The sequence below is a fragment of the Musa acuminata genome, chromosome BXJ1-10 (assembly GCF_036884655.1).
Source record: "Musa acuminata AAA Group cultivar baxijiao chromosome BXJ1-10, Cavendish_Baxijiao_AAA, whole genome shotgun sequence".
Classification (NCBI taxonomy): Eukaryota; Viridiplantae; Streptophyta; class Magnoliopsida; order Zingiberales; family Musaceae; genus Musa; species Musa acuminata.
In genome coordinates this window covers 35,079,134-35,106,830 of record NC_088336.1, presented here as the reverse complement: position 1 = coordinate 35,106,830, position 27,697 = coordinate 35,079,134, and the positions used below count along the sequence as shown (strand labels likewise).

Below are 27,697 nucleotides of genomic sequence, written 5' to 3'. Positions count from 1 at the left end.
TGATTGTTGTCTGTAAAGCTTAACATGAATTGATTGAGAGATATCAAGTCTGGAATTACAGCATTACTAGAGGAGATTTAGACAATAAACCATGTCTCAAAGCAGTAGTTTTATTGCTTTAGGAAATACAATCAAGCAGCCAATTGGGATCAACCGTGGACTGTAACAGCATTTCCATGAAGCCATCAGCTATGCGATGCGGTGCTTCTAAACCGTGTAATGCTGTTGGATGGAGTCGATGTCAAGCCCCTTCAACTTGACCACTGATTCCACATGACCTTTGAGAGTGTGCAGCTCTCTCAGCCTGGCAAAGCAACCAAGAAGCGCAAGATCAAGATCAATTCCTCTTGTTCGTTGGCTTCTATTCACAGATATGATAGCAGCTGATGGCACATTACCTCGCGATCTCAGCTCGTCGTTTGGCCTTCTCAGCGATCTCGGAGAGCTCGCGGTAGCTGCTCTTGTCGGAGAATAGGTTTGTCGTCTCAGGAGGCTGGAGGCCGTGCAGTGTTCGCTGAGCGATTGCCCACTGAGCTTCCCTCTCCTCTCTTCCATAATCCTTCTTCGTGGTGAAGGCAGTCTGACACAGCAAACAGATTAGCAGCAATCGACGAGATGATCATAAACCTGATATAGGTGAGGGATGAGCTCTACCCTCCGCTCAAACAGGGAGTCCCAGGCCTTTCCACTTAGAATGTAGCGTATCGAGAACTTAATCCAGTCGAGTGGGATGAAGGTGATGAAGCTGTAGAGCCATATGATTCCCGCCCATCCCCACCCACAGCCTTTGATCTTTGCAAAGCCCCAGTTGGCGTAAACAGCTATCAGAGTCGCAACCTGGTGATTCAAAATGATGATGATTCTGTCATGATTCTTGATCGCCACGAAGAACTTGTCCGGAGGGAATTGGGGAGACGTACCAGTTGAGCTACCACAAAGGCACCGCACAGTAGATGTCCGGGGCGTTCGAGGAAGGACCAACTGCGAGAGCGGGTGACAAAGATGAGGGCCTGGCTGATGATGCTGACTTGCAGGTACAGAGCCGTCATCATCTCGTGGTCTCTCTCTCTCAGCGATCGAACATGGAACTTATCCTGCATCATCAACACCCATGGTGCAGTCATGGAGGAAACCTCGTTGTAACAGTCACACTGTGCCACGAATCAACATACCGAGAAGAAGTCGGTCTCTTTCATGGCCCAGAAGAAGAGGACAGTCATCAAGGCCAAGTAAGTCCCCAGCACGATGCCGGTGGCAAATATCTCTTTCAGCTTCCAACTGTCCGGCAATGGAGATGGCTTCACACGGTCTTTGGAGATCGTCATGATGGTTCCTATTTCTCAATCACGGATTCAGATTAGAAGCTATGAGTTGCAGACGTAAAAGTACATAGATTTTAGCAGGTGAGAGTGGTCACCGTCATTGAGTATGGCAATGATCAGAACCATGAAGGGGGAGAAGTCGAATTTCCATATCAGCGCAATAAGCATGAAACCAAGCTGCGGAGGTTTGAAGTGAAAGCTTTTAGCGGAATCGAAAATTCCTACTTTTGAGATCATCCAAAACACTGGTTTAGAACTTACTACGATACGAATGGTAATCGAAACAGCGTAGATCTGTCAGTGTGCAGAGAATGAGGAGGATACTATATTAGCCAGCTGAAACCGAAACACGAGTCGAAGGAATGGATGAATTGATCTTACCGTATAGTTCTTCATCCTCTGGAAGATGGCTCTGCTGGTGAGAACTGCACTGATGATGACACTGAGGCCAGGTTCAGTAAGAACGATGTCGGAAGCACTTCTTGCTGCATCCGTGGCATCAGAAACCGCGATACCTATGTCAGCCTTCTTCAGGGCCGGAGCATCGTTCACGCCGTCTCCTGTCATCCCACATATGTGCTTCCTTTCTTGCAACTTCCTCACGATTTCGTACTTGTGCTCTGTTCCAAGGAACACCCCCACATGACACTGCTACGGTGCTGCAGAGATCACTAGTAGTGGTTTGGAGTGCATGCGGCAGGAGCTAACCTGGGAAAACTCCTGCAAATCCATCAGCCTTCTCGATCAATTCGTCCACCGGAAGTGCAGCGAGCGTCTCATCATTGTGCTGCCCGAGCAGTGAAGAGGAAGGATACATGTTGGTGCCCATCCCAAGCCTTCGCCCTGTCTCCTTCGCTATCGCTAGTTGATCACCTGAAGAGCACACGAATCTTTCAGTCGAAGGTAAGCGTGGGGATCATGGTGCTTGAGAGATGGAGAGCAAACGAGTCAAAGTACCAGTGATCATCTTCACGTTGACGCCGAGGTCGAGAGCCTTCCGAATGGTCTCGGCGCTGTCATGCCTCGGGGGATCGAAGAGAGGCAGTAAGCCGACGAATTGCCATGGGCCACCATGACTCTCTCTGCTCCTCTCAGGAACTTCCTGCGACATAAGCATGATAATTGATGCAAGGAACAAGGAGAATGCGGTCGTAGCAAGAGAAGTCACAGACCTGTCTTGCCACGCCCAACGATCGAAGCCCGCGTTCTGCGAACTTGTCGATCACCGTGTGAACTCTTTTCCGGATGTCCTCCTTGCAGTTGCAGAGGTTCATGATCTGCATCGGTTGACCACACAAAGTCAGCAAACCATTCATGAACTCGGCTCGAAGTAGATTCAGGTGACAGAGTAGGACCTGCTCAGGAGCGCCTTTGCTGACACGATTCCAATTGCCGTCCTCATCAACGTAAGTCAGCGCTGTTCTCTTGTCAACAGGATTGAAGGGAAAGAAGTGCACTTCCCGGATTCCTGCTCTTGCCTGTGAAGCACCAAGAGATGAACTTGTGTTATGCGTTCAGGTGATATCCATAGTTCCAAGTAGGTGAAGAAAGCTGCTGTACCTCCTTTGGGTCTGAAAGCATGCCGACCATGGCAGCATCGATGGCGTCCTGATTCTCCGTCCTCGACGCTCTCGCGGCCAGTAAGACCACGTGATCTTTATCGACACCTTTCGCGAACACTTCGATCAGGCTTTTGTCGACGCTGAGCTTGTTGAGGGTGAGCGTGCCGGTTTTGTCGCTGCAGAGGACATCCATTCCAGCCATTTCCTCGATGGCAGTCATCCTCTTTGTGATGGCGCCTTGTTGGGACAGCTTATGCGACCCGATGGCCATGGTGACGGACAAGACGGTGGGCATGGCGATCGGAATTCCTCCGATCAGGAGGACCAACAGGTTGTCGATCCCATCCCGGTACGACCTGTGCTGGATCGGGTACATGACGATGATCTCGATGACGATGCCGATCGCGATGGAGCAGATGCAGAAGTTTCCGATGGATGTCAGGACCTTTTGGAAGTGGCCGACCTGGTTGGTGCTGTCCACCAGGTGAGCTGCCTTGCCGAAGAAGGAGTGCACGCCGGTGGCAATGACGACGGCCTCAATCTCGCCTTGCTTGCAAGTTGAACCGGAGTACACCTCGTCCCCGGGATTCTTCGTGACGGGGAGGGATTCTCCGGTGAGAGCAGACTGATCGATCTTCAACGGGTCTCCCTCGAGCAGGCGCGCGTCGGCCGGGATGATATCTCCCAGTTTGATGCTGATGATGTCTCCGGGCACCAGAATTGCGGCGTCCTGCTCGCACCAGGTGCCATCTCTGAGCACCTAAAGCCAAGAACCAGGTGCGGTGACCGTAAGAAACAGGATTCATCTTCCAAGGATCTCAATCTCGAGGCTTCTTCAGCCACCTCTGACCTTTGTTTTCGGAGCCAGACGAGCCATGAGAGCAGCGGCGGCGTTCCCGGCGTTGTTCTCTTCGATGAAGGATATGGTGGAGTTGATGACCAGCAGAATGACAATTCCGACGAAGTCTTCCCAGTCCGGGGGCTTCCCTCCACCGTTGGCGAGGGCAATGGCCATGATGGCAGCCATCTCCATGACCCATGAGAGGGGGTTCCACATGAACCCGAGAAACTTGAGGACTTTGCTTTCCTGTTACAGCCACATCCATCGAGCACTTGGATAAGCAACGAGCAGGTAACAGAGCAAGGTGAAATCACGAGCTTTTATCTAAAAAAAGGACCTTCTTCTCTTCGAGCTTGTTTTGCCCAAAGATCTGAATCCGGTTGGCTCCCTCCTCCGACGTCAGACCCTCTTTGGTACATTGGAGCTGCTCGAACACTTCTTCTATGGGAATTCTTTCCTGTGAAAGTCACACACTAGCAGAGTCAGACACCACCGAGCTGCAACTCCTTCGAAACAATCTGCTAAGAAGCTGCTGAGTGTAGCGAAAACAGCAGAGAAAGAGCAAGAGCAGGGGACAATCACAAAGAAGACGGTATCCGTTTAAGATCCGATTTAAAAGGGCCGGAAGAGATGGAAAAAAAAGAGTACCAATGACCATTTTCTTAGACTCAGAAGCTGCTTCTAAGCTCGAATGATTACAAGAAAGTGGTTCGACCACAGTCTCTTCTTGTTTGCTCGAGGAACAAAGAACAGGACACATGTTTCTTCTTTTTCTTATAGTTTACCGCATTAGTTGCAAGCACATAAAATGAAACCTGGCGCGAGTCAACTCTGTAGCTATTACTCCGAGAAGAATCGAAGAAAGTCGGCATGGATGAAGAGGAAAGCACGAGAAAACCATGACGAAGCAGATGCAGCAACAAGAAGGAGCAAAGTTAGCAGCAGCAGTGTTCGTGGTGGTGGCGACTCAATTACCAGATCAACAGCCTCGTTCCTGAGGTCCTCCAAGCTGGAAGCTTTGTCTCCGCCCATTTCCTCACCTCACCGCTCACGACCAATCGGTTCCAACAGGAGAGAGAGAGAGAGAGAATATAGGCTGCTCGAGACCTTTCCAAGCCACCATTTGTGTCGAGCACCGCCTCTTATACCCGAAAACGCAGCCTCGCCTCGGCCACCAGCGAAAAGATTGATCTCGCCTCGCCTCGCCTCGAGTCTGTTGTGTAAACCGGGGTCGACGCAGCCGGCCTCAGATATCCTTTGCGCACCTGTAGATCGCACGCGGGGACGTTACGCCTGTTGGTTTTGGTAATAGATAAAAGACTTGTGTAAGAGGACGACCGCGCAATCGCAAACTCGTATCACGTGCGGGTCCCTTTGTTTGACGAGTTTTAATACTCTTCTTGCTTGTGGAGACAGTGCTGACTTGTCGTCTCCTGACAAGGCGGGTAGGATATATATGATCACAATATGTGACTTAATTGTCTTATTTGAAGGAAAAAAAATTGTATATATTTGACTTTTTCAAAGATGGGCCCCCCACATCTTGTGTTTTTTATTGATATAAATTATTTCAAATAGTGAATTATTGTTGATGTATGTCCCATGATCTTTAAATTTATATCTTTTTATTCTAAGCTTCGACGGGCCTACTTTGACGAGCATGTATTATCTTAGATCTTGCGACAACAACATATTTAAGGTCATTATATTCATTTGACAAGTCATCATTTGTCGTTATTGATGGATGGTTGATAAAAAATTTATAATTAATTATTAGTTTTGATGGGTCCATATAATTTTATCCATTACGATGGTGACTCGTTCTTGTAACATCTTGATTCTTTTACTTTTCGATCAATGTGAAACTATATATATTTAATATAAAACTAATCTTATTTATCTTTTATTTAAATAAATTTAATTAGTTTATGAGTTATCTTGCATATCATAAGTTGTCATATGACAACATATTGAATATTCTGATTTAGTTTCCTAATTTACTTTGGAAGAAAAATTTAAAATAAAATTTAAAAAATTTAAATTATGATTGTGATTGAAGGCTTCAAAACCTAGTGGAAGATTTTATCAAGATTTATCTTTACAAGGATGAAAGCATATCAATCAAGAATATTATTATCTTCTTCTTCTTCGAAGAGAAAATCAAATTATATATTTAATTTAATATAATTATAAAATATTCACATTTATATATTTTTTTCTTAACTTGTACTTACCCTACATAAAGGGACTTAGAACACTAGAGATGAATCATTGAATTTTTATTTTTCTCTCTTTCTATCTTTTTATTATGAGAAAGAAATCTGTTGATGCATAATCAATATTATCCATCTCTTAATTAAATAATTTTGATTAGTTTAGGAGTTATTTTGTATATTATAAATTACCACATTATAATATACTGTATAATTCTAATATAGTTTCTAAGTTTAAGAAGAAAATATAAAAAGAACTTAAGAAAAATCAAACTATGATTGTGATCGACGAAGATTCTAAATCCTCATGAAAGATTTTATGAAAATTGATCTTAACAAGCATATTAATTGAGAATATTATCTTTTTGAAAGAAAGATCAAATCATATATTTGATTTGATATAATTATAATTTTTTTACTTTTTATATTTCCTTATACTTAGCTTATAAAAAGGGGTTTGAATATTGTAATAATTAAAGATGAATCAATCAATCATGTTCTTTTTGAGTTGTGGGAGGTCAATAGTTACTTTTTCCATTATTGATAGAAGATAAGATTTTTTCGAGAAAATCTCTCTAATCTGTTGAGAAAAATCATCCTTCCTAATCTGTATAAATAAAAGAGATACATATTAATGTATTCAAACTAAAGTTTCTTCAATAAAACTTTTCAATAATTGTTCTTATCTTTTATTCTTTCCATCAATTATATCATCCATGTGTGAAATGTGCAAAATTATAAGACCTTATACGAATTCGTTCCTTGAGCTAAAATGAGTTTGATAATTATATCAATTTTTAATTATCTTATAGTTATTATCCTTTTTTTTCTCTTTTTTTATCTGTCATAAAAAAAGCTCAAGTGTCTTTAATGACAAATAAAAGAACAAAAATATTTCCATCTTTTTTAAGATACAAACAATATCGACCCAATGGAGAGTTAACTATTTAATTTTAATATGACCGATCTATCTGTTGACCAAGAAGATAGAGGTTGAAGAACATGTTGACTTTTCCTCTTACCCACAGTCTGTGGCATTATAGTAACGGAGGAGAGGTTCAAGCAAAATAAAACCAAATCACTGTCTTGAGATGATCTGACAGTGAGATGGGTGAGATTTCTGTTGACTCTAAAGCATCGACACAATCAAATCCAGCTGATGATGTCTGAGGAGATCAATGAAAAAGGCTTTTCTATTGTTTAAGTGTTTTTTTTTTTCTTTTTTTTGCTTTTATTTTCTCAGAAAAAAATCGTATAAAAAAATAACGCTAGATTAAAAGGATGTTTTCGCAAGCAAATCGTATGAACTGGATATATATTGTTTGTTTAATTGATGAAAGTGAAAGAGAAGTTTATGTCTCCATGATTGAATCTGAAATCTGTGAGTAAAAAATGTTAGTGCACATGATAAGGTTCACAATGTAATCTTTAGTCCCCGAAGAATTTGAATCTTGGCAATCAATTACGATAGAGTGACAAATTAATGTTGCCTTCATATATATAAATTGCTCTTCCACATATAAAATTGTGTATGATTGGAGACTTATAATCTTGTGGCTAATTGGTGCAGGTCCAACCGGACTTCCTATATGTGGTCATGGAAAGATTTGGACAAGGTTATAAGCCAAAGTCAAAAAAGAAAACAGAGAGAGAGAGAGAGAGAGAGAGAGTGCAATAATAACAACTGTACTCATTGTCATCAAATGCTGTTTCTTGCATTCATGCAAACATTGTTAGCAGAAGATTTATCATTGTAATGAATGGTCATCCACTATGCTATGCTTTCTCTTTCATGCCACCACTAATTTCAAATTAAAAAAATAATATGAGAAGGTTTATCTGACACAAATTCTGATGCCAAATGTAAATAGTCAACAGAGGAGTTGAGGATCAACAACTAATCCTGTAAATTTATATATTATAATCAAGAAGATAGTAGCGTAGATGAAGCGTAATTACATTTTGATTTGTTGACTTCGATTGGACTTGAAATGTTTATAAGGGATGATAGATTGATCTAAGTCAACGCATGACCTCAAGTTCTTTTCTAGTGCAGCTAATATACACCAGATAAATCAAAGCACGAGTTAGCTGACATGACCTCAAGTTCCTTCGTCTTTTTCTCTCTATGGATCGCGCAGATTCCACCAAGTTTCCATTCACTAGTTGTAGATAGATAGGTTTGTGAAGTTGGGAACACTATCGAAAATGATATTTAGCAAATCCACAGTGTGGTGGTTGACAACGTACCAAAGAGTGAACCAAAGTCTAACGCTATCCCTTATCTTTCATACATACTCGGAAAAACCCTAGCAACATTTACTTTGTTGAATGCGTGGGGCAGTCAACGCAAGAGAGAAGTTGGTCTTACTTGGTGTCCCAATTACTTGTTGAAAGGCATGGGTGCCTTTGTATTCTGAGAGTGTGTCATGTTGCAGATACAGAATAAAAAGAAAACCTCTTGTTTTTTTTCCTTTAATCAAATTATAAATATCAGTTGTTAAGAATACATCCTACGATGATCTGGGAAAACAGATGACGACCATATTTAAGGGTTCATCAATTCTTCTGATGAAGAACAAAATAAGAAAAAAAAATTAGGTCAAACATGTCCTCAAACCTAGAAAATGCTTTTGCTCTTGCAAATGACATGCATCCATGCTACATTTATCGGTTTCCAGGTCATGGAGTTGAATCCAGAGGTCCTCCAAGTCTGCAAGGCAAACAAGTCTCCTGGCGTCGGCAGTGGCAGTGGCCATCATGGCCTGTAGATATGATTTCTCCCATGTAATGTAATGTAATGTAATGTAATGAATCAGGACTTCTCTTTGTTCTTATCCACCCACCAAACCCTACATCGTTGGAGGACATCAAGATGTTCTACTGCAGAAGACTGCATACATAGAATGACTAATTATTAATGCTGCCAGGCAGCAAAACAAGGTCTTGGTTTGCGAGATCAACCTGCTGCAACCTCCACATAAATACCAGCCAATCTGTCGGCTCTTTCTTATTGGAGCTCCCATGAAGCACTGGTGGATTCCTCTCTGAGAGAACAATATATTTAGCATCAATCATTAATCCACTTGTCTCTCAGAATATTTTAAGCATGCATACTTACAATTCATTTACATCATGGTAGATGCTGAAGAAGATTTTTTTGCTTTCATGATATCATACGCTTACTGCATTTTGGTCGAATTTACACACAGAAGTCAACACATTCTATAGTTTCTTTTTCCACAAAGAATATGAAGTATCTCATCTGGCACTGTATTATAGGAGATTGATTAAGATTGGGCAGCCACTAGATTTTGTGGGTTATGGCTTTCACAAGTCGTCAGACCATAAAAAATATGTTTGACACGTTGTCGCATGCATGCATGCTTCGTTCAGGAAAAGGATGCTCGATCACTGTCGACACATATGCACCAATTACCCCTTAGAGAGAGAGAGAGATAGAGCATCGAATCTGACATGGGAGGCGGACTAATATCTTCAGGTGATCAGCTAAAATATCAATGCACTTTCTTCTCATTTTTCATGTTTTGGACAAATAACAGCACATATTCAAGAATATCTTAAAGACAATACCACTTGTGCACTTCATTCTAGAATCAGCAGGACAAGACAAATTATAGGAGAAGTAGGTAAACTACATTAGATTCATCTCAAGATAGAGTGGCATCAGTAGAACACCCAGCCTGCTTCTTTCATTGAGTTTGGCCTTTCATGTCAGAGGATTAGCACCACTTCGTACTCCATCAATCCACCTTCGAATAGATATTTCCATGACGGTAGCCATCGACAAGCTCTATCTTGACCGCTGACATGCCGTTTGGATTCGGGTAGAACGATGTGCAGATGATGCCAACACTATCCGTGGATTTCTGCATCGATTACATTTGACTGTTTGTGCCACAAGTTCTCTATACTTTCTTCGTCGCTATAATTTATATTGACATCTGCATCATCCATGAAATGCAACATGTATTTTTTCTTGCTTTTCGAGTCATTCCCTAGACTTTATGCATTCATTATTTTGGAATCATTCGATTTACTCCAAAAGACAAACATGGATTTCTCCAAGTTTTAGCATGGAAAATAGCAAATTTTGTCCAAGTATCCAAGAACAAAGTTACCCAAATTGTCACTAATATTAATATTCAGACAACACTATTTAACATGATAACATCACGATGATACCTTTCTCTTTTATATTTATATATATAGTTTTTAAGGTTACGTATGTGAGCTACAAATGAGTCATGTATAGTCGAGAAAATTACCTAACCACATCTGGAAACATTTTTATTACTCTTGATTCGAAAGCAAGGGATGATTATATATTGACATGACGCGCGACTATTCATAAAATTAATATGGATTAAACGAGTATCATTGTCAGATGCGAGTTTTCGCCAGCTAATGCATCTTCCTTGTAATATAGATTAGAAATGTTTACCAAATACCAATAGATTAACATGACCAATGCATCGAGCCAGCACAGTGGCAGGTGATGTAGAACATGCACTGGCCTCTCGCTTGAGTAATGTCGATGGGCATGTTTGTGACAGATGGTCAAGTCAGGCAGGTTAATTCCATTGTAAGAACCCTAATCCCAAAGTGAACAAGTTAGATTTATTTTTGAGAAGAAATAGAGGTAATCGAAACGAATTGACAAGAGATATGCTTCTGCTCGTCTGCTCTGATTGACCTTTCCACCACTCCTGCGGATTACAATGAGCTCAACAAGAAAAAGGTAGTATTTGATGTAGATTAAAACTCCCTGACATCGGGGAAAGTTAGACATGCAGGCTTCGAAATTTAAAGAAGGATTATGATGCTATTGATTGATCACAGAGAGGCCATTTGATCATGTGAAGGGGGAAGAAATCTTGTTTTGACATGGAATTGGAAATCTTCTTCACGTTGCATTATTCCTTTGACTTCCTTTCGATCATACTAGTTAGATAAGAAACTAGCTGGAATGCACCACAACATTTCTGAAGTCAAATTATTTTGCCCAAGATGATCTCATATTTATCAGCTAAAGTGCATTGTCGAACTTCAAGTTTGAGATACGAATGGCTAAAGTCAAGTGGAAGTGTATATCTTTGGAGGCGTGGAGTCGAACAAATGAACTCCACCTTGTTCTTAGCATACATGAGCTTCACTGTGGTACACACAAATCCTTTGTTTGTCTTGGAGAACAAGTGACTCTTCTCCGGTGCACTTATAAGGAAATCACTGCATAAAAGAAATCATGCTTTTTGTAAGATTGATCATGAGGATTCACCATCCTTTATTTTGAAATATGCTAAAATATTCTTAGTTTACATCCAAAGTTATTCAAATTGAACTCTTAAATTTTATAATAAGATTGATCACTAAGCTTATGGTAAGAATTTGAATAAGGTTAGCAATAATTGTAATTTTGTTAAAAACCACACTACTCGATCTAATGGTGGATTCATTGGGCCCTCTTGACCTAAAAGAAAGAATGGCTCACCTCATCTCATCTCTCGGACAATGCCAAGGGGACATCATTCTCTGATGTATAAACCCACCCACCACTATATTGGAACGAACCTCTTAGAGAGAGCAGAACCTTATCTTGCATTGTTCTTGTACTTACACAACACAGTAGGCAGGCAGTGGTCATCATTTAGAACAGGTTGAATAAATAATAAATAAAATAATAATATATATGTACATATATTTCAAGTGAGTACTTGTAATTAATTGTTAAGTTAAATTGGATGTCAGATTTATATGCGTTATTGGATGTATTTATATTTAAAGGTCTCTTCTCGGGTCGAAGAAACAAGGAAAAAGAATAATATCTTAAAAATAGACGGTCCAGATCAAACGCCAGGCCCGATTCGTGACACGACAGGACGCACACGAGGCATCAGCTAAATTGAAATCCAACACCTCGTATCTATCTCGTATTTACCTAAAAGCCATGTGCCTAACTGACAAAGCCAACCTGCTAAGTGGTATTGTCGATATTTCATTCAATGCTAGACCTGTTATATTGTGTTAATAAGCCAGTAAATCCGCCGACCGGCCCTTCGTCGACACACGTTTTACCTGCACGTATGATCGATGCACCTTGCGGGACCCAAGTCATGTCGTTCGATGGCTAACCGAGAAACAGGTACGAAAAGTATTTTACGACAGTGGTCTCCACTTTGCGTGGCACGCAGACAGAGCATAGAAGCTTGCAAGAGGAGGGAAGGAAAGGGGGAGAGAAAGCGGAGCATCGGATGCCGTTCAGTTCAAAAGCTGGGATGCCTCTACTCCAATAATGGCGACGGCTCCAGCGTCCCTACGGGCTCCTCGTCCTCCTCGCCTGTAGCCCTAACCGTAGCCCCACAAATCTCCCTCCCATCTCCTCGCCGCCGGGCCCTCCCTCCTTCTCTCGCTCCTCTTCTTCATCCTCCACCGCGATGCCGCGAGAGGCCCCGCCGCCGCCGCCAGTGATCGGTAAGGCCGGGAGGTACACCGTGTTCATCACCCCGCCGCGCGCCCCCAAACCCTCCGATGCTCCGAGCGTGAATCCGCAGGCCGCCAGCCCTGTAAAGGTGGCTCCTTTGCCGCGGAAGGCTACCCCTTCGCCACCACCTCCGCCTCCGGTGCAGGTTCCACCCATGCAGTTCGAGAAGCCGTCGACCAAGTCATCGGGATCCGTGTTCGGGTTCCTCTGGGACGCCATCGCCAAAGTCCAAGATGGTACCTTCTCTGAGATTTTAGCTTCTTGTTTCTGAGGGTATTTGCTGGTCTTTCTTCTGAGCTTGGTGGGATCGAGGTTTGATTCCTTCGTTTCTGGTTTCTAGCGCATTCCAGCCTCGATGAGTACTTGGCGGACTGGTTCGGGTTGAACCAGTCCAAGTATCAGTGGGCGTTGAACGATTACTACGAGAACAACGGAAAGGTTGGTGACATTTTCCGATCCTTTCGGTGTTGTCGGGCTTCCTTTCTCTTTGATTACATTCTTCAGCTTGGATTAGGCTGAAATTTTTCTTCTTATACTTCTGAATTCCAGCTTGCAATTGGTTCCTTATTTGTTTAGGCTTCGATGGTTCTGTTTGCACTTGGATTTCAAGAAGAGTGGCATTTCCTTCTGAAGTGTCAAAGTTAAACGACGTTAGCTTGAAAAGATATTTGTGCAGAGCAAGAGATCGGAAAAACAAGTATATAATTTTGACTTGTCATGTTGTGTTTTGGCAAAAACTCGCAGTAGGATACTCACAAGAATCTTAGTTGTAAATAAATGGGACTTCTAGACGCATGTTTATTATATATGAACGTATTCTTTCCTTACCTTCCTTGCCTGAGTTTGACGATGATGGCAAGAAGGTTGGAGAGTGGGTGGATGGATTGGGTGGGTTGACTTTGGTTGTCTGTTTTAAGGACTGGTAAAAAACTTTGGCGCCAATTAAAGTATAGTTTTGGGTGTAATTAGCAATGTTTATTTAAGTGGAGAAAAGTGTTAGAAAAGGGCTGGTTTGAGTTGATAGGAAAATTTGAACTTTTATGGTCATATTAAGATATGTTCTGCTGACAATTGAACTGTGTATCCCTTTATTCTGCTTTAAGCTATTCTTTGATTTGTGTTGAATGAATTTGCTTTCTGCATATTAGAAATTTGAGGGTGAAAATGAAAAGCTTAGGAGACTCGTAGAGTCTTTTTGTTTGCATAGCAAACAAAGCTGCAACAAAGTGATTACTTTAGAATCAGAACTTATGACTCTTTTCATCACAAACATTGACTGATGTAGATTGATAGTGAATTGTGGTTGTTTGGTCATTAGAAAGGCTATCTGATGGCGAAATTCTCTGTTGTGAAATAAGATAACAATGTTATAAGGTGCCAAACACATCAGATGAGCATCTCCTGAGCATAAAATGGAAGCAGAATACCCACCTTTTTTAAGATCATGTTCTCAACTTTTTGATGTATTAATTGTTTTTTTATTAAAGGCATCCCATGAATTAAAATGCAAGTTGTTGTCTCCCATTGTTTAGCCCAATGGTTGTGACATGTCTCCCTTGTTGATTGTTCGTCTTTGATCCCATATATGTGCTTAGGTGTGCCATTTAAAAATAAATGCAAGTTGATTTTTCACAAATTATTAACTGCAGGAGAAGGAAAGTGGTAAAGGTGGTAAACCAAAGGATCTTGTTAGCAAAGAGCAAGCTCTCTGATAGGTTAATAAATAGGTAAGCTCATGTCTCCATTTCTTTCATTCTGTTGATTCCTTATGAATCTATTTTGTCCATCTTCATTGCAGCAACCCTTTTCCAACATTGTGTGGAGATTATGAAAACAAAGGCATATCTCATCAAATGCCTTCTGTACGTCTGAGGTTGATTTTATGCATGTCTGCTAATGACTAACGGGTGTTGCAGTATAATGTCATCAAGCTGATTATGTATATGGGAGCCAACCAAAGAGGCTTAGGTTTACAGCAAATGCATGTGCCACCAGTTCAAAATTTTCACCTGTTAAGCATGCTTGCTTTTGCTCTTTGTAAACCAGTATCGAAGTCGTCTTGTAAAAGCATTATGTTGTAAAGCATAATGCTTTACCCACGTCCTTGTAAATGTATGGAAGTTGTTCGCATGTCAAACTTACTTTATTAATGTCTATGTCGCTTTCCGTTAGTTTACTATTATCATCTGGTTCATTCTTCTGGAGTTTCAAGCATGGTGGTTCTTTCACGTAGATCAGCATTAACAATTAATCAGGAAGCAATAGGGGTTTGACTGCCAGCTACTGCTGTTTCAGTTGCATCGTTCCATTGTGAAGAATGGCTGGTGTAAAATCTTTAATGTCAAGAGGCCCATTTTTTGATCTAAGGGTATCTAACGATTCTTTCAGTTTATAGTAAGTGGCAAATTCTTCCGATAGTTCTGCATTATATTGGATATCTGCAAACTCTTTCAGCTTTGTGAACTCAGTTGTTCATGTTCTAGTGTTATGCCTTTATATGTCATTTTCTTTGAGTTTCTAGCACTGTATTGGATATGTACAAACTCTTTCAGCTTTATGAATATCCAATAAACATTAGCTAATAATTCATGTGTTCCAGCAGCTACATTGGTGATTAATAAAATCAATGAAATCAGAAGGCAGTTCTTTCGGCATGAGTTTGACAAAGAAAGAGGTGGCCAGTTTCTTGCCAATTGAAGAGCTTGGTAGTCAGTTTCTATTAGTATCTTGAGACCAAAAGTTTATGTTCAATTGTCACAGATGATATGTTCCTTAGAGAATTCACTCACAATAACATGAAATAGAAATAAATCCTGCATCTTCAATGTAAAAAGAAGAAAATGTAGACAACATTCAATGTGTAAGGGAATTTGTGTGATGAACACTCATGATGTTGCTGGTGCTACTTGTATTGTGCATGACTTTTGCTTTCAAAATGTTCTATATAAAAGTGGAGTGGACAATCTTTTAGTTGAAGATTGGTCAGTGTGATGTGTGTTCATACTTTAGTCTTCTTCTATGGTATGTACGATCTAGGAATGCTGATACAAAACTAATGCTGCCAGCTTTTGCAGGTTATGTTTGTCTTCTTGTATGCAGTTCTTTAGGGCCTTTCATGATTTCATCTGCTCTTCCTTTATTGTCTTAAAAATAAGGATATTGATTAAAATTGAAAGCCAGATAGCTTTCCTATAGCTTAAATTAGGCTTGGTTTTAGCTCATCCCAACTCTAATTTAGTTCCAACAGGAATCAGAATCGATTCGATTCCTTGAAAATTGGAATCAAAATCAGTTCAAAGAAATGCACCATTGGATCACCAGAAATCTACTGATCATTCGTTTGTTACAAATATTATTCACAAATGATGTTACTTATCCCAAAAGATTGGGAGGTAAAACCTTTCTAAGCTCACTGGTGTGTGTGAATCACATGAATTCTTGCAATACATTGGGATTCAGAGGAAAGAAGAAACAGAGTAAGGAAGAAAGCAAATCGGAACAATTAGATGAGAAGAGAACACACTACGATCTACTGCTGCCTGTGACACTTCCTCTGCTGTTTGAGCCTTCCACTGCCCCAAAACTCCATGGACTTTGGCTCGAAGCACTTGAGGAAGGCATGGCGATGATCTCTTCTTCCTCTTCCAGCATCCTTACGACACTGTTCATCGAAGGTCTGCTTTCAGGGTGGTGCTGCACACACAGCAGTGCCACTCTGCACATCGTCCTGGCCTTGTCCTGGTACTTGTACTCCACTCCAGAATCCGCAATCACGCTCTCCAGATCTCCTTGCTCATGCTTCTGCCATGCCCATCTGGGGTACCACTCCTGTCTCTCCCCTCGCCGGACGTCGAGGTTTCTCCTCCTCCCCAGGATCTCGAACAGAACCATCCCAAAGCTGTACACGTCGCACTTGTGAGTCACCGGCATTGGCATCCACAGCTCCGGGGCAGCGTATCCCGGCGTCCCCCTGGCTCCGGTCAGCGTGACGGGGATGTCGCCACGGTCGCACAGTTTGGCCAACCCGAGGTCGGAGACCCTCGGGGTGAAGTCCGCGTCGAGAAGTATGTTTCCAGGCTTGATGTCGTAGTGCACTACCGACCGCTCGTGCTCCTCGTGCAGGTATCGGATCGCCTTGGCCGCCCCAATTGCGATCTCCCGTAGCTTTCCCCACTCGATCCTGTCGTTGTGGTTGAACAGGTACTGATCCAGCGACCCCTTCTCCATGTACTCGTAGACCAATGCTTTGGTTATCTTGTCGAAGCAGAATCCGTAGAGCCTCACCAGATTGGCATGGGAAGTTCTGCAGATGGTGCCGATTTCCGCCATGAACTGCTCCTCAGTTCTCTTATCCGAGGTCGTGGTTCCATGGAGGACCTTCACCGCCACCTTCACTCCATTGGGGAACCGACCTCTGTAGACCACTCCGAAACCTCCTGAGCCAAGTTTCTCTGCGTAGTTATTGGTGAAGTGCACCAGATGATGAGGGGTAAACCTCACGGGCCTCTCCTTCTCGATGTCTTCAAGGAACTTGTAGATGGGCTCCATGTCTACGGTCACGTCCTTCCTCAAGGTAGAGCCATGGGAACTAGTTGCGCTGACGGTGGGTAGTTGCTCTTCTGCAGAGACCGACTGCTGTTTGGTTTTCTCCACACATTTTATGATTAGAATAGCTATGACAATGAGTGCTGCTCCTCCTGCGATTATGCCGGCTGCAAAATTCGAAGGCAATGTCGATAGTGCGAGAAATCAACAGTGGAAGGTTGGCATGAACTGTAGCAATTGTTGGCTTACTGGTGGCAAGAACAGTGACCGCAGGAGAGACTTTGTTGTAGGTTGATGAGTCCGAAGTCGACATCTGACCTGATCAAGTGATACCAAAGTCAAGAGAGGACAGGCACGTATGAGAAGATCTCTTAATCTTAATCTTGTTGTTTTAGTCCTTTCAAATTCTTCATGGTTTGTGACCGAATTGATCTAAGCAATGACATGAACTCATTTTGCTCATCTTTTCAGCTAAGCTATATTGATCTTCCTCTCGCTCAACCAATCTCAAACACCAAGAACCAAAACCATCATGCAGTGTGGATGCTTGACTTTAAGACCTCAATTGTTTTAGGTTCTTTAAATGAAAGTTTCAAATCAAATCCATCAACTTAGTTCCTGAATTTGGCTGATAACTAAAATTGGATGGTGTGCTGATGAACTCGAAGCATGACAAATTAGCCAGTTGGAATCTCTGTTTTTGTTGGTTGACTAGAAAGACTGCTTCACTCGGAAGAGAACAAGAAGGATTCACCGAAAGCATGGTTGAAGGGTGACTACTCTGTAGCAATATGTTCTCATAAACTGTATCTATGAGCCCTGTCAAGAAATTTCTCACATCAATGTACCAGAAAACAATTTTGGTCAACTAGATAGCCAAAAGGGCCTTGAACAGTGGTGCACTGTGATCAAGGCTCTACAAAATTTTTGTTCCATATACATTTATTTAGGAATTGATGCCCCAACAGCAGCTGTTCTAACTTTTCCTCTGGTAAATTTAGCCTATAAATTTTCTACTTGAAGAGGATTAACAATTGGAATCTAAATCCCAAATGAAAAAGGGAAAAGACCCATCATCTCTTGGATGAACAGCATGGCACAGAAACCTATTCTACAAGAAGAGGGAGAAAAGAAGATCGTACTTACCTCTTCTTTGTGCCGTCTTCTTCTTCCTCAGAGATGCGTACGCAGATGCCAGAGCTCATGGAAGAAGAAGAGGAAGCATTCAACAGGAGTCGTAGGCATTGTTTGGGATTAGTTGAGACGTGCAAACATAGACGAGACCATCTCACAGCTGGACACTACGTACGGACTTGTATGGATGGGAGGAGCACTCCGAAGTCAACCGTTCCTTTCCCGAAGCCAAAAGCTTGCATCGAAACGTACTATACGGATCGTATAGGAGTTTGCTGCCGTCCTCTTTCGTGGGACGGGCAGAACAATAGGAAGTCACGGAAGCAGTGCCTCTTGGGCGATAGAATAATAGGGTCGAAAGCTGCGAGGTATCAGCTCTCGTGGCAAATCACATGGTTTCTGACCGTCTCCACACACAGAAAATCATCGCGCACTTCATCAAACTCGTAGGCAATTTTTGTAGGTTGTGCATCCATCCTGAAAGATCAACCACATAAAAAAATGGCTCGAGGATCGGCATTTCTCCATCAGATTTGTTAGATTAATCGTGTTTTGCACGTCTTTGAGAGGAGTAATTCACCGGACGTCCTCTGAAATGGATGCCTCACCTGTTGCTTTCCCATTCCTTTTCCTTCTCTCGATGGCTCGGTGAAAGCAATTCTATTAAGATATGAACAAGTAACAGGTGGCTTTTGACTTTTCTCGCTAACGAAAGGAGTTGGGAAGAGATACACGGAACGTACGGCACTGTGCTCTTCTGACAATTAGGCCATGGATTGCGAAGATATCTGGCACGAGATCCATAGTGCAATCTCTTCTGCAACCAAACTCCATTTGACTTGTTTAGTTGTTTTCTTAACGAAAACATCTATATTGCTTCAAGGATCGAGTGCAGAAGGCTGAGCGTGCCGATCATCCGTAGCGTACAAAAAGTGGAAACTATGGGATCGATAAAAAAAAAGCAACAGCTTTGAAACCAAATTAAATTATGATGGTTCTTGAAACGATGATTGTGATAGTGATATTGGCTTCGTTGCTACAAGTGATGATGGCCCCATCCGAAAGTTGAAGACCCTGCTGTGGCTTTGCCTCTTCAGCCATGGAGTCTCATCGATGCATGGCAGGCAGCAGGCAGCGGGCTGAAAAGGTCATCACTGCACTACTCATGCTGATAGTAAAGATCATGTGCAGAGGACCACCGTGTGTCTCGGTCACGAAAGCAGCAGTGACACTTCACCAGCCCCCGGGGGAAGGAGCGTGACGACGCGCATTACGGCCGGGAGAGGACACCAGAGAGTGAGAGGCATCGCCCGATGCGTCGACGCGCGGAGGCGCTCGTCCACAGCTTTTGCCGTGCGTATCTTCAGCTCTTCCCTTCCCCGTGCTTGTGGCTGTCCCTTTACAGATAATAGTAATAGTTGCAGTGTAGCGGTAATGATGGTGACAATGATAAGGACATTGTAACGTTGGTAATATAACCAAAGTTATGCCGATGATAATAGTAGCGATGGTGTCAGTGACGGCAACATCAAAGATATAGTACTGCCAATGTCCCGATGATGAAGGGAGGGAGATTGAGGATTTTCCCTCTATCTCCCTCCCTTCATCTATTAAGATGTTCTCTCTCTCCCTTCATGTTCCCTCTCCTATTTATACAAATTAGGAGGAAGGATTTTCCTAACAGAATAGAGGATTTTCCTCAATAGAATGAGAAATTTCCTCATATAGTTAGGAAAATCTTATCTTCTATCATGCCCCCGCAAGATGGTACTCCTGACAAGGATACCAATCTTGGATCGATGCAAAGAATTGTTTACAAGCGAGAGGCTTCATGAGTAAGATAAGTGTAGATCGCTGCTGCTGCTGTGATTGCTGTTGCTGTGATGGCACAGGCGTTCCCTTCATTCTCCTTAAGTCTGCCGAATGTTGACAGATCAGCGAAGACTACCGCGACCACGGAGCCTCTTAGGAATGCAACGGCGTTGGTCGCTGGCCGAAGGGTGAAGCTTCACTTTTCTCGGCGACGTTGGTCGCTGGCCGAAGGCAAGAGCGAAGCTTCGCTTTTCTCAACGATGTTGGTCGTGGTTGTGATTACGACGGCTGCGACGATAGAGAAGAAATCTACAGTAATGTTGCAGTGATGCTACTACAGCAAAGGAGGAAACTGCAACAGAGGAGGAAGCTGTAGCAGAAGAGGAAGGAAAATAGCTACAACGAGGAAGAAAGGTGGGGCAGAGTTATTGTTCGCCTAGGAGGAAAGATTTGTCGCACCAATGATGAATTAGCAGCGAGAAGAGAGTTTGCTCTAGGCAAGATAAGAACAATAATTGAAGAAGCTTTATTGTAAAAATGAAATAGCTTTAGCTTGAATCTATTAACATGTTCCCTCTCCTATTTATACAAATAATTAGGAGGAAGGATTTCCCTAACAGAATAGAGGATTTTCCTCACCAGAATAAGAAATTTCCTCATATAGTTAGGAAAATCTTATCTTCTATCAATAGCAACGGCAGTTATGGTTTAAGTGTAATATAATTTTTAAGATGGCAAATGAATTAGACAAATAGCATATATGCGGACGACAGAAAAAAGATAGCAAAAAAAATAAATTTAAAAGTACAAAAATAAGAATATATATATATATATATATATATATATATATATATATATATATATATATATATATATATATATATATATATATATATATATATATATATATATATATAGACACACGCACACAAAGACACCAAGTACGAAGCACCAAATAGGAAGCACAATGACATGCAGGAAACAGCTTAAACATCAAACAGTAGTAGCACAATCGGAACCAGCACAGCAGCGGCTACACCACCACCAGGCTTTCTTAACACCATGCAGACTTAGTGATCGACCTCTAGCGGGGACGACGTCGGCATGATCACCATCCGATATACACCTGTGTGTGTATATCTTATGCATCACGCACCTCGAAGACGTTCCTGCACTTGACCACAATGTCGTACATGTGCACGGACGTGAACCGGGAGAAGTCCCGGGGCACGGAGATGAGGTGCACCGAGGAGCGCTTGTGGAACTGGATCAGGTCGGGAGTGCTCGGGTACCGCTCCCATCCCAGCTCCGCCAGCTCGCTCTCCAGCATCGCCAGCGAGGTCACCACCTCGTCGGTGGGGAGGTGGACCAGAACCTTACGACGGAGACCGCCGCCGGGCTCGCCGCCGCTCGGGTTCTCCACACGCCGCAGGACGCCGTTCTTGAACACCCACACACCCGACATCTGCGAGCCCTGGCTGTGCCTTGATCGCGGGAGGTGGAAGGGGGAGCGGGAATTGGGATGGAGTAGGGGGGGGTGGGAAAAGGCGGCGGGGAGGCCGAGTTCTATACTGCGGGCCTGTGTGGCTATGACCGTTCGTGGAGGAAGGATACTGTGTGGAGCCAGCTCGGAGGCGTTGCAGGCATTGCTGCCTCCATCCCTCTGTCATTAGATTCGGTGTTCCACCTTGCCACCGTGAAGTGCTACTGCTGACGCATCCACATGATCTTCCGACACGAATTATTAGGAGGGGGAAATGGACCTTTTGCAGTAGACGCGACTGGTGAGATCTCCCTCGCTGCCACCAACAGTGAGCAGCTATTCGATGGCCAGCTTATCTTATCTCATTAATAATGATGTACTTGAGTGAGAGAGAGAGAGAGAGAGAGATGGATAAGAAAACGGACCACATGCACATGCGGATGCAGGGAGCTCGTCAGGAATGGCTACAGTGCACGAGCCATGCACGTGGAAGGCATTCTGTACGTGCAATTGATTTCGTCTCTCAATACCCATCAATAATAATTTGAGCCTATCATAAAAATATTATAGATAAGGAAAGCATTAATATATATATATATTTATTTATTTATTTATTTGATTTTTATAAGAGAAGAGAAATATCTATGGAATGGGGGTGGCGGTCACAAAGTAACAAAGGCCCCAATTAGCACGTGGGAAAAAGTGGCTTTTATTTTATTGTAAGTTCTCCATCTCAGCGGAAAGCCAACGCCAGTTTCGGTGGGCCCCATGTGCCCTTTCTACACCATCACCATCGCCATCGATGGCCGGGCGGGCGGAGGAGCCCACCGGGTCGCGCTTGTGTCGCCTCGTCGCCCGGCCGTCGCGCCCCCTTCGCTAGTATTCCGATGCATCTGTGATCATCCATGCATGAGCATCAAAACGAAAGAAATTAAAAATATACGTATAGATGCGTATTCGATTCTTGATTTTACCTGTCGTGATTTGTGGAAATACGATCCAACTCACAGTTTTGTTCTGATCTACATAGTGTGTTCACTGCATAATAATATATTAGGAAGATAGAGTGGTCGGGCCTGACTTCACTTTCTCAACTGCAATTGGTGGCTGCATTGATTTCGAAACTTAAAATGATTTGATTAGCCAGAAGAGATGACAAAACATAATTATAACTATTGTAACCATAAGGACTTGTAGCATAAATCTATGGGTCATAGACACCACATTCACAACATTCTCAATAGTCTAATATGCTCGATTATGAGACGGAGTAGGCAGGAGGGGAGTCTGCTTCCCGGCATTGTTGGGGTCTGCTTCCATGAGCTTCTTGGCTGCTAAGCTTCCATTTTCATCAGAGCACAACTGTCCAAAGGATAAAAGTGGAAGATACATAGTATTGCTAACAATCCGATGGGACTGCTACTTTTTCCAGTGAAAGCAGCTGCTTGATATCATTTCTTAACATCTCTAAGAACCTCTTGGAAGCCACTTCGTTCTGCTCATCTTCATCAACATATCCGTGATCGTCCTAGTCCAAGTGACCACAATTTACCAGTTAATCTTGTAGGATGACCGTTGCTCCCTCCTCAAATCTTCATTCTGTATATAAAACCGGTCATCATCATATCCCAGGATATGGTGTTCCTTCTAGGCATGTGTACGAGAAGAGATCGAGACCTGCTTTCTCGAGCCTTCGATTCAGTTCATGACAAGATGCCATCACCTTACAGGAAGCCGCATTCCAGCCCGGCATCCTATCAAAGATAGCAGGAGCCCCGTCAACTCTCAACAAGGCGAGGTCAGGATGCTGTTCCAGGACAGCACGTTCAGCTCTGGAACAGTTCATGGGCCGGGCCCATGTACTACTCGGGCATTCGTTCGAAGAGCTCCTCGGGTTCCTCGACACCATCTCTGAACGGACGTGGCCGAAGAGCTAGGCGGTCCAGGTAACAACGCTCTTCCAGGCGACCGAGTCCTCGAGGAGCATGCCACGCTTTACGTAGCAAGAGAGCATCGCGGTCTAGAAGGTGACTTCCTTGCGGATAAGAACTTGTTGCTGCGGTGGCGAGAATAAGGTAAGCCTCCGCCTACAGTGCGAAAGAGATCGGCGAGATCAGGCGACGAGGGGATTCCCGACACGAAGTTGAGCGGATAAAGAACTTCGCGGGTAAGATTTTACTCAATTCTCTAATTATTGGAGGGTGGCCCATCCGGGACCCACTTCTGGGGCCACCAGTGTCAGTTGGCAGAATGTCGGTAGGTGAGAATGGCGAGAGGTTGATGGATATATATTTTATTCGTATAAATATCTAATCGGCCGCGGCCAATGAATGTCATGGTTTACACATGACATAGATGAATTCTTTTTCTTGATCATAGATCCTTAGCTTATTATGTTATCCGATTTTTATTATTATTATTATTATTATTATTATTATTATTATTATTATTATTATTATTATTATTATTATGAAAAAGTGAGTCGACGGATTTTAATACTAAGAGCTTATGGTTTGACCGATTGTTGTCAAAGATTGAGATCGGATGAAGTTTAGGTTAAGCAAAATGAAGTCGTCGAGAAGAAATATGAATCGACCTCTATTATTAAAAGTTGTTTTTTTTAAACATTTTATATTGGATGGATTGATATATACATACATATGATGTATTTGTTTTCGGAACTCTTGGATTCTTGATTAGGGTGAGGGTGAGGGGAAGACTTCAGCGTCGAGTGACAAGATTGAGTAGGGCCAAAATGGGTTGGTTGATGCACGATGAATCATTTTTGTGGAGTAGGAATCTTGAATCATCAGTAAAACAAAGAAAAACAAGTGATTATTCCACGTTGCAATGGATGTGCATAATATTCAAGACCATGGTGTCTCTCTCACACCCGACGTGTGTGGTGATGATATAACGAAAAGAAAAATACAAGAAACATTAATTTTGGCACACAGTAGAAGACGATCGAGTGAGAGTAAATTATCTGACGATTTAGAGAGAGAGAGATATATATATAGAGGCTTCTCGTCTATGGATAATCTCAACGGTGCTGAAGACGGTTCCCGTCCCATTCTTCTTCTTCTTCTTCTTAACATGTATTCTCTCTCCAACCCCACACCGGACGCCCCACCAAAAACAAAGAACATCGTGGTACCAATGGAATTGCCCTCTCGTGTCCATCCAACAATCTCCTCTTTTATTTTTTGTTTGTGGTACAGTCTTCTTCTCTCCACATGTCGTCGTAATTTGCTGACTTGATTGGAGTAAATCTTTGTGGACTTGTGTTGTTGCGAGTTTTCTTCCCTTTCTTTTGCTTTCTTCGGTGTTATAGTCGATGAAATAATAATGTGAGGATCATCTACTTACTACTACTGCTGATAGTTAACGATGTCTCTGTCGGAATTGTTGTATGCGCCGCCCACGGCCTCATCATCGGGGGTCCTTTTCCGACGCTCCAGAAGAAGGATGGAAGGAAAGGATGCGTGCGTGTCGTTCATAAGATGGCGTCGCAGCTGATGGGGATATAAACAGGAATAACCTTTGTATAGGAACAAATACTAGAAGACCAAAATACGCAGCGGAATAAAATGGAAACACAATCAAACAGAACACCAAGATATACGTGGAAAACCCCTTCAATGTGAAGGGTAAAAACCACGGGGCAAACTAGAGATAATCCACTATGAGAATAATGAATATACAAATCTCAATCTCTTGCCCAAAACCCAAGCAACAACCACAAGAGAATAATTGGGATACAAGGATCACGTTACTGCCCACAATATCTAAAACCTCCCAAGTAGATTTGATCTAACCTGAGATGAGAACACTGCTAGATGATTGTGAACAGTCTCTCTGCGTTGTCCTTGTCTTCTTCCCTTTCTTTCTCTTCCTCTTCTGCCTTGTTCTCCTTCTTCTCTTTGGAATCTCGTCGCTACAAAGATCTGCCTCGTTGCTGCCTTTTTATAGCTTTAATCTGCCTCTAAAACGCAGCCACCACACCCCCCTAATATTAATTAGGGTTAGGTTAAGAGGGGGTGTGAGCTGTGGGCTGATAAAGCCCACATGGGCTGAATATGGGCCATCAGCCCAACAACCTCCCCCTTCAGCCCATAAGGGAGGCTGTCCCATGACTCCTCAATGTGAAGCCATACCGACCAACTGTCGGCATATCTCCTGTCTTTCTTTTGTTAAGGTCTTCGTCAACATGTCTGCTCCGTTGTCATCTGTATGAATTTTCTGAAGCTGCAACTGCTTCTCTTCAAATACATTTCGAATCCAGTGGTATCTGACATCTATATGCTTTGACTTGGAATGAAACATTGGGTTCTTACACAAATGGATGGCACTCTGGCTGTCACAATGCACCACATAATTTTCCTGTTTCAGCCCCAATTCTTGTAAGAATTCTTTCATCCATAACATTTCTTTGCATACCTCTGTAGCAGCAATATATTCTGCTTATGTGGTGGAGAGAGCAATACACCTTTGTAACCTGGATTGCCATGACACAGCTCCCCCTGCAAAAGTAAGTACATAACCTGAAGTAGACATCCTCGTATCTATATCTCTTGCCATATCTGCATCTGTGTAACCTGTTAACGCAGGTGGTCCACCTCCAAAGCTTAAACAAACCTTAGAGCTCCCTCTGAGATATCTAAAAATCCACTTCACTGCTGCCCAGTGCTCTTTGCCTGGATTTGCAAGAAATCTGCTAGTAACACCCACTGCATATGCGATGTCCGGCCTCGTACATACCATTGCATACATTAAACTTTCAACTGCTGAAGCATAAGGAACCTTTTGCATTTTCTCCTTCTCCTCATCACTTGACGGACTCTGTTCTGAGCACAACTTGAAGTGACCTGCAAGAGGAGAACCAACTGGCTTAGCATTGCTCATACTAAATCTTTCCAATACCTTCTCGATGTATTTCTCCTGTGACAACCAAATCTTCTTGTTTTTCCTGTCACGAGAAATCTGCATGCCTAGTATTTGCTTTGCTGGCCCCATGTCCTTCATTGCAAAAGACTCACTCAGTTCCTTCTTCAACCTGTCAATTTTAGACATATCTTTTCCAAGAATAAGTATGTCATCAACATAAAGTAAGAGAATAATAAAATTCTCACCAAACCATTTGATGTACACACAATGATCTGAAGCCGTTCTTTTGTATCCATTTTCTGTCATAAATGAATCAAACTTTCTGTACCACTGTCTTGGAGCTTGCTTTAGCCCATACAAGCTCTTCTTCAACTTGCAGACAAAATTATCTTTACCTTTGACTTTGAAGCCTTCTGGTTGCTCCATATAAATTTCCTCCTCCAAATCACCATGAAGGAAAGCTGTCTTCACATCTAACTGCTCAACCTCCAAGTCCTGGCTAGCAGCAATACCAAGAGCAACACGAATAGAAGACATTTTAACAACAGGAGAAAATATATCTTCAAAGTCAATACCTTTCTTTTGACCAAAGCCTTTCACAACCAATCTAGCTTTGTACTTTGGTTGAGAACAATATTCTTGAGTCTTCAACCTAAAAACCCACTTGTTCTTCAAAGCCTTCATTCCATTTGGTAGCAGCACCAAATCATAAGTGTGGTTCTTCTGAAGAGCATCCATCTCTTCCTGCATAGCAACTAACCACTTCTCTTTCTGCTCACTCTCAACTGCTTCTTGGTAACTCTCTGGTTCACCTGCATCAGTAAGCATCACATACTCATCTGTAGAGTATCTTTTGGAAGGTTGACGTTGTCTAGAAGATCTTCTCAATTGAGGTTCTGCGGGAACTTGCTCTCATACTTCTTCTTGCTCAACATGTCCTGCAGGTAAATCAATATCAGGCTCTACACTATTTTCCTGCACATCTCCCCCATCACCCTGATATACTGGAGGAATAACTGGGTCACAATCTGCTAATCCTTCTACAGAAGTCTTGGCTGGTGCCTTCTTCTTCAAATCCTCAAAGGTTTGATCCTCAAAGAAGACCACATCTCTACTCCTGAACACCTTCTGCTTTTCTGGATCCCAAAGCCTGTAACCAAACTGATCATGTGAGTAACCAAGAAAAATACATTCTTTAGACTTACCATCTAGCTTGGACCTCTCATTATCTGGAACATGTGCAAATGCACGACAACCAAACACTCTCAAATGCATGTAGGAAACATCTTTCCCTGACCATACATGCTCTGCAACATCACCATCTAGGGCTGTACATGGTGATAAGTTGATCACATCAACTGCAGTCCTCAAAGCCTCATCCCAAAACCTTTTGGGT

General features: G+C 42.6%; 4 protein-coding genes across 6 annotated transcripts; 1 reads left to right on the top strand and 3 right to left on the bottom strand.

The window, feature by feature from the left end:
• Positions 1-92: 92 nt before the first annotated feature.
• Positions 93-4,962, bottom strand: LOC103969684 (plasma membrane ATPase). Its single transcript, XM_009383308.3, has 16 exons — positions 4,701-4,962; positions 4,063-4,182; positions 3,735-3,971; positions 2,883-3,644; positions 2,678-2,800; positions 2,495-2,599; positions 2,280-2,424; positions 2,031-2,195; positions 1,704-1,942; positions 1,584-1,616; positions 1,418-1,499; positions 1,173-1,333; positions 921-1,094; positions 655-837; positions 399-580; positions 93-304 (listed from the first exon to the last, which is right to left on the bottom strand). The coding sequence occupies exons 1-16, from the start codon at positions 4,755-4,757 to the stop codon at positions 208-210; spliced, it is 2,865 nt and encodes a 954-aa protein (XP_009381583.2). The 5' UTR covers positions 4,758-4,962; the 3' UTR covers positions 93-207.
• A 7,187-nt stretch (positions 4,963-12,149) lies between these two features.
• LOC135594715 (anther-specific proline-rich protein APG-like) lies at positions 12,150-15,416 on the top strand. Of its 3 annotated transcripts, none has more exons than XM_065085180.1 (4): positions 12,150-12,676; positions 12,781-12,878; positions 14,090-14,167; positions 15,043-15,416. In XM_065085180.1, exons 1-3 carry the CDS (start codon positions 12,394-12,396, stop codon positions 14,150-14,152), a joined length of 444 nt encoding a protein of 147 aa, XP_064941252.1. In that variant the 5' UTR covers positions 12,150-12,393; the 3' UTR covers positions 14,153-14,167; positions 15,043-15,416. The 3 variants fall into 3 exon arrangements, with proteins under 3 accessions (XP_064941252.1, XP_064941251.1, XP_064941250.1); XM_065085179.1 differs by having other exon boundaries at positions 15,040-15,416; XM_065085178.1 differs by lacking the exon at positions 15,043-15,416 and adding an exon at positions 14,239-14,611.
• Positions 15,417-15,749: 333 nt separating this feature from the next.
• LOC135594713 (rust resistance kinase Lr10-like) lies at positions 15,750-18,587 on the bottom strand. Its single transcript, XM_065085175.1, has 3 exons — positions 18,132-18,587; positions 17,235-17,303; positions 15,750-17,152 (listed from the first exon to the last, which is right to left on the bottom strand). Exons 2-3 carry the CDS (start codon positions 17,296-17,298, stop codon positions 15,963-15,965), a joined length of 1,254 nt encoding a protein of 417 aa, XP_064941247.1. The 5' UTR covers positions 17,299-17,303; positions 18,132-18,587; the 3' UTR covers positions 15,750-15,962.
• Positions 18,588-20,943: 2,356 nt separating this feature from the next.
• Positions 20,944-21,725, bottom strand: LOC135594714 (flowering-promoting factor 1-like protein 3). The gene has a single exon (XM_065085177.1). It carries the CDS (start codon positions 21,394-21,396, stop codon positions 21,073-21,075), a length of 324 nt encoding a protein of 107 aa, XP_064941249.1. The 5' UTR covers positions 21,397-21,725; the 3' UTR covers positions 20,944-21,072.
• Positions 21,726-27,697: the final 5,972 nt, after the last annotated feature.

Excerpts from the sequence above, each read along its gene's own strand:
- LOC103969684 (XM_009383308.3), bottom strand. The coding sequence starts at position 4,757 with ATGGGCGGAGACAAAGCTTCCAGCTTGGAGGACCTCAGGAACGAGGCT. Across the intron at positions 1,500-1,583 it reads CGATTACCATTCGTATCGTA|CTTGGTTTCATGCTTATTGC; the intron begins GTAAGTTCTAAA and ends AAACCTCCGCAG. Across the intron at positions 305-398 it reads CGACGAGCTGAGATCGCGAG|GCTGAGAGAGCTGCACACTC; the intron begins GTAATGTGCCAT and ends TTGCTTTGCCAG.
- LOC135594714 (XM_065085177.1), bottom strand. The coding sequence starts at position 21,396 with ATGTCGGGTGTGTGGGTGTTCAAGAACGGCGTCCTGCGGCGTGTGGAG.
- LOC135594715 (XM_065085180.1), top strand. The coding sequence starts at position 12,394 with ATGCCGCGAGAGGCCCCGCCGCCGCCGCCAGTGATCGGTAAGGCCGGG. Across the intron at positions 12,677-12,780 it reads CATCGCCAAAGTCCAAGATG|CGCATTCCAGCCTCGATGAG; the intron begins GTACCTTCTCTG and ends TCTGGTTTCTAG. Across the intron at positions 12,879-14,089 it reads ACTACGAGAACAACGGAAAG|GAGAAGGAAAGTGGTAAAGG; the intron begins GTTGGTGACATT and ends TATTAACTGCAG.
- LOC135594713 (XM_065085175.1), bottom strand. The coding sequence starts at position 17,298 with ATGTCGACTTCGGACTCATCAACCTACAACAAAGTCTCTCCTGCGGTC. Across the intron at positions 17,153-17,234 it reads GGTCACTGTTCTTGCCACCA|CCGGCATAATCGCAGGAGGA; the intron begins GTAAGCCAACAA and ends CGAATTTTGCAG.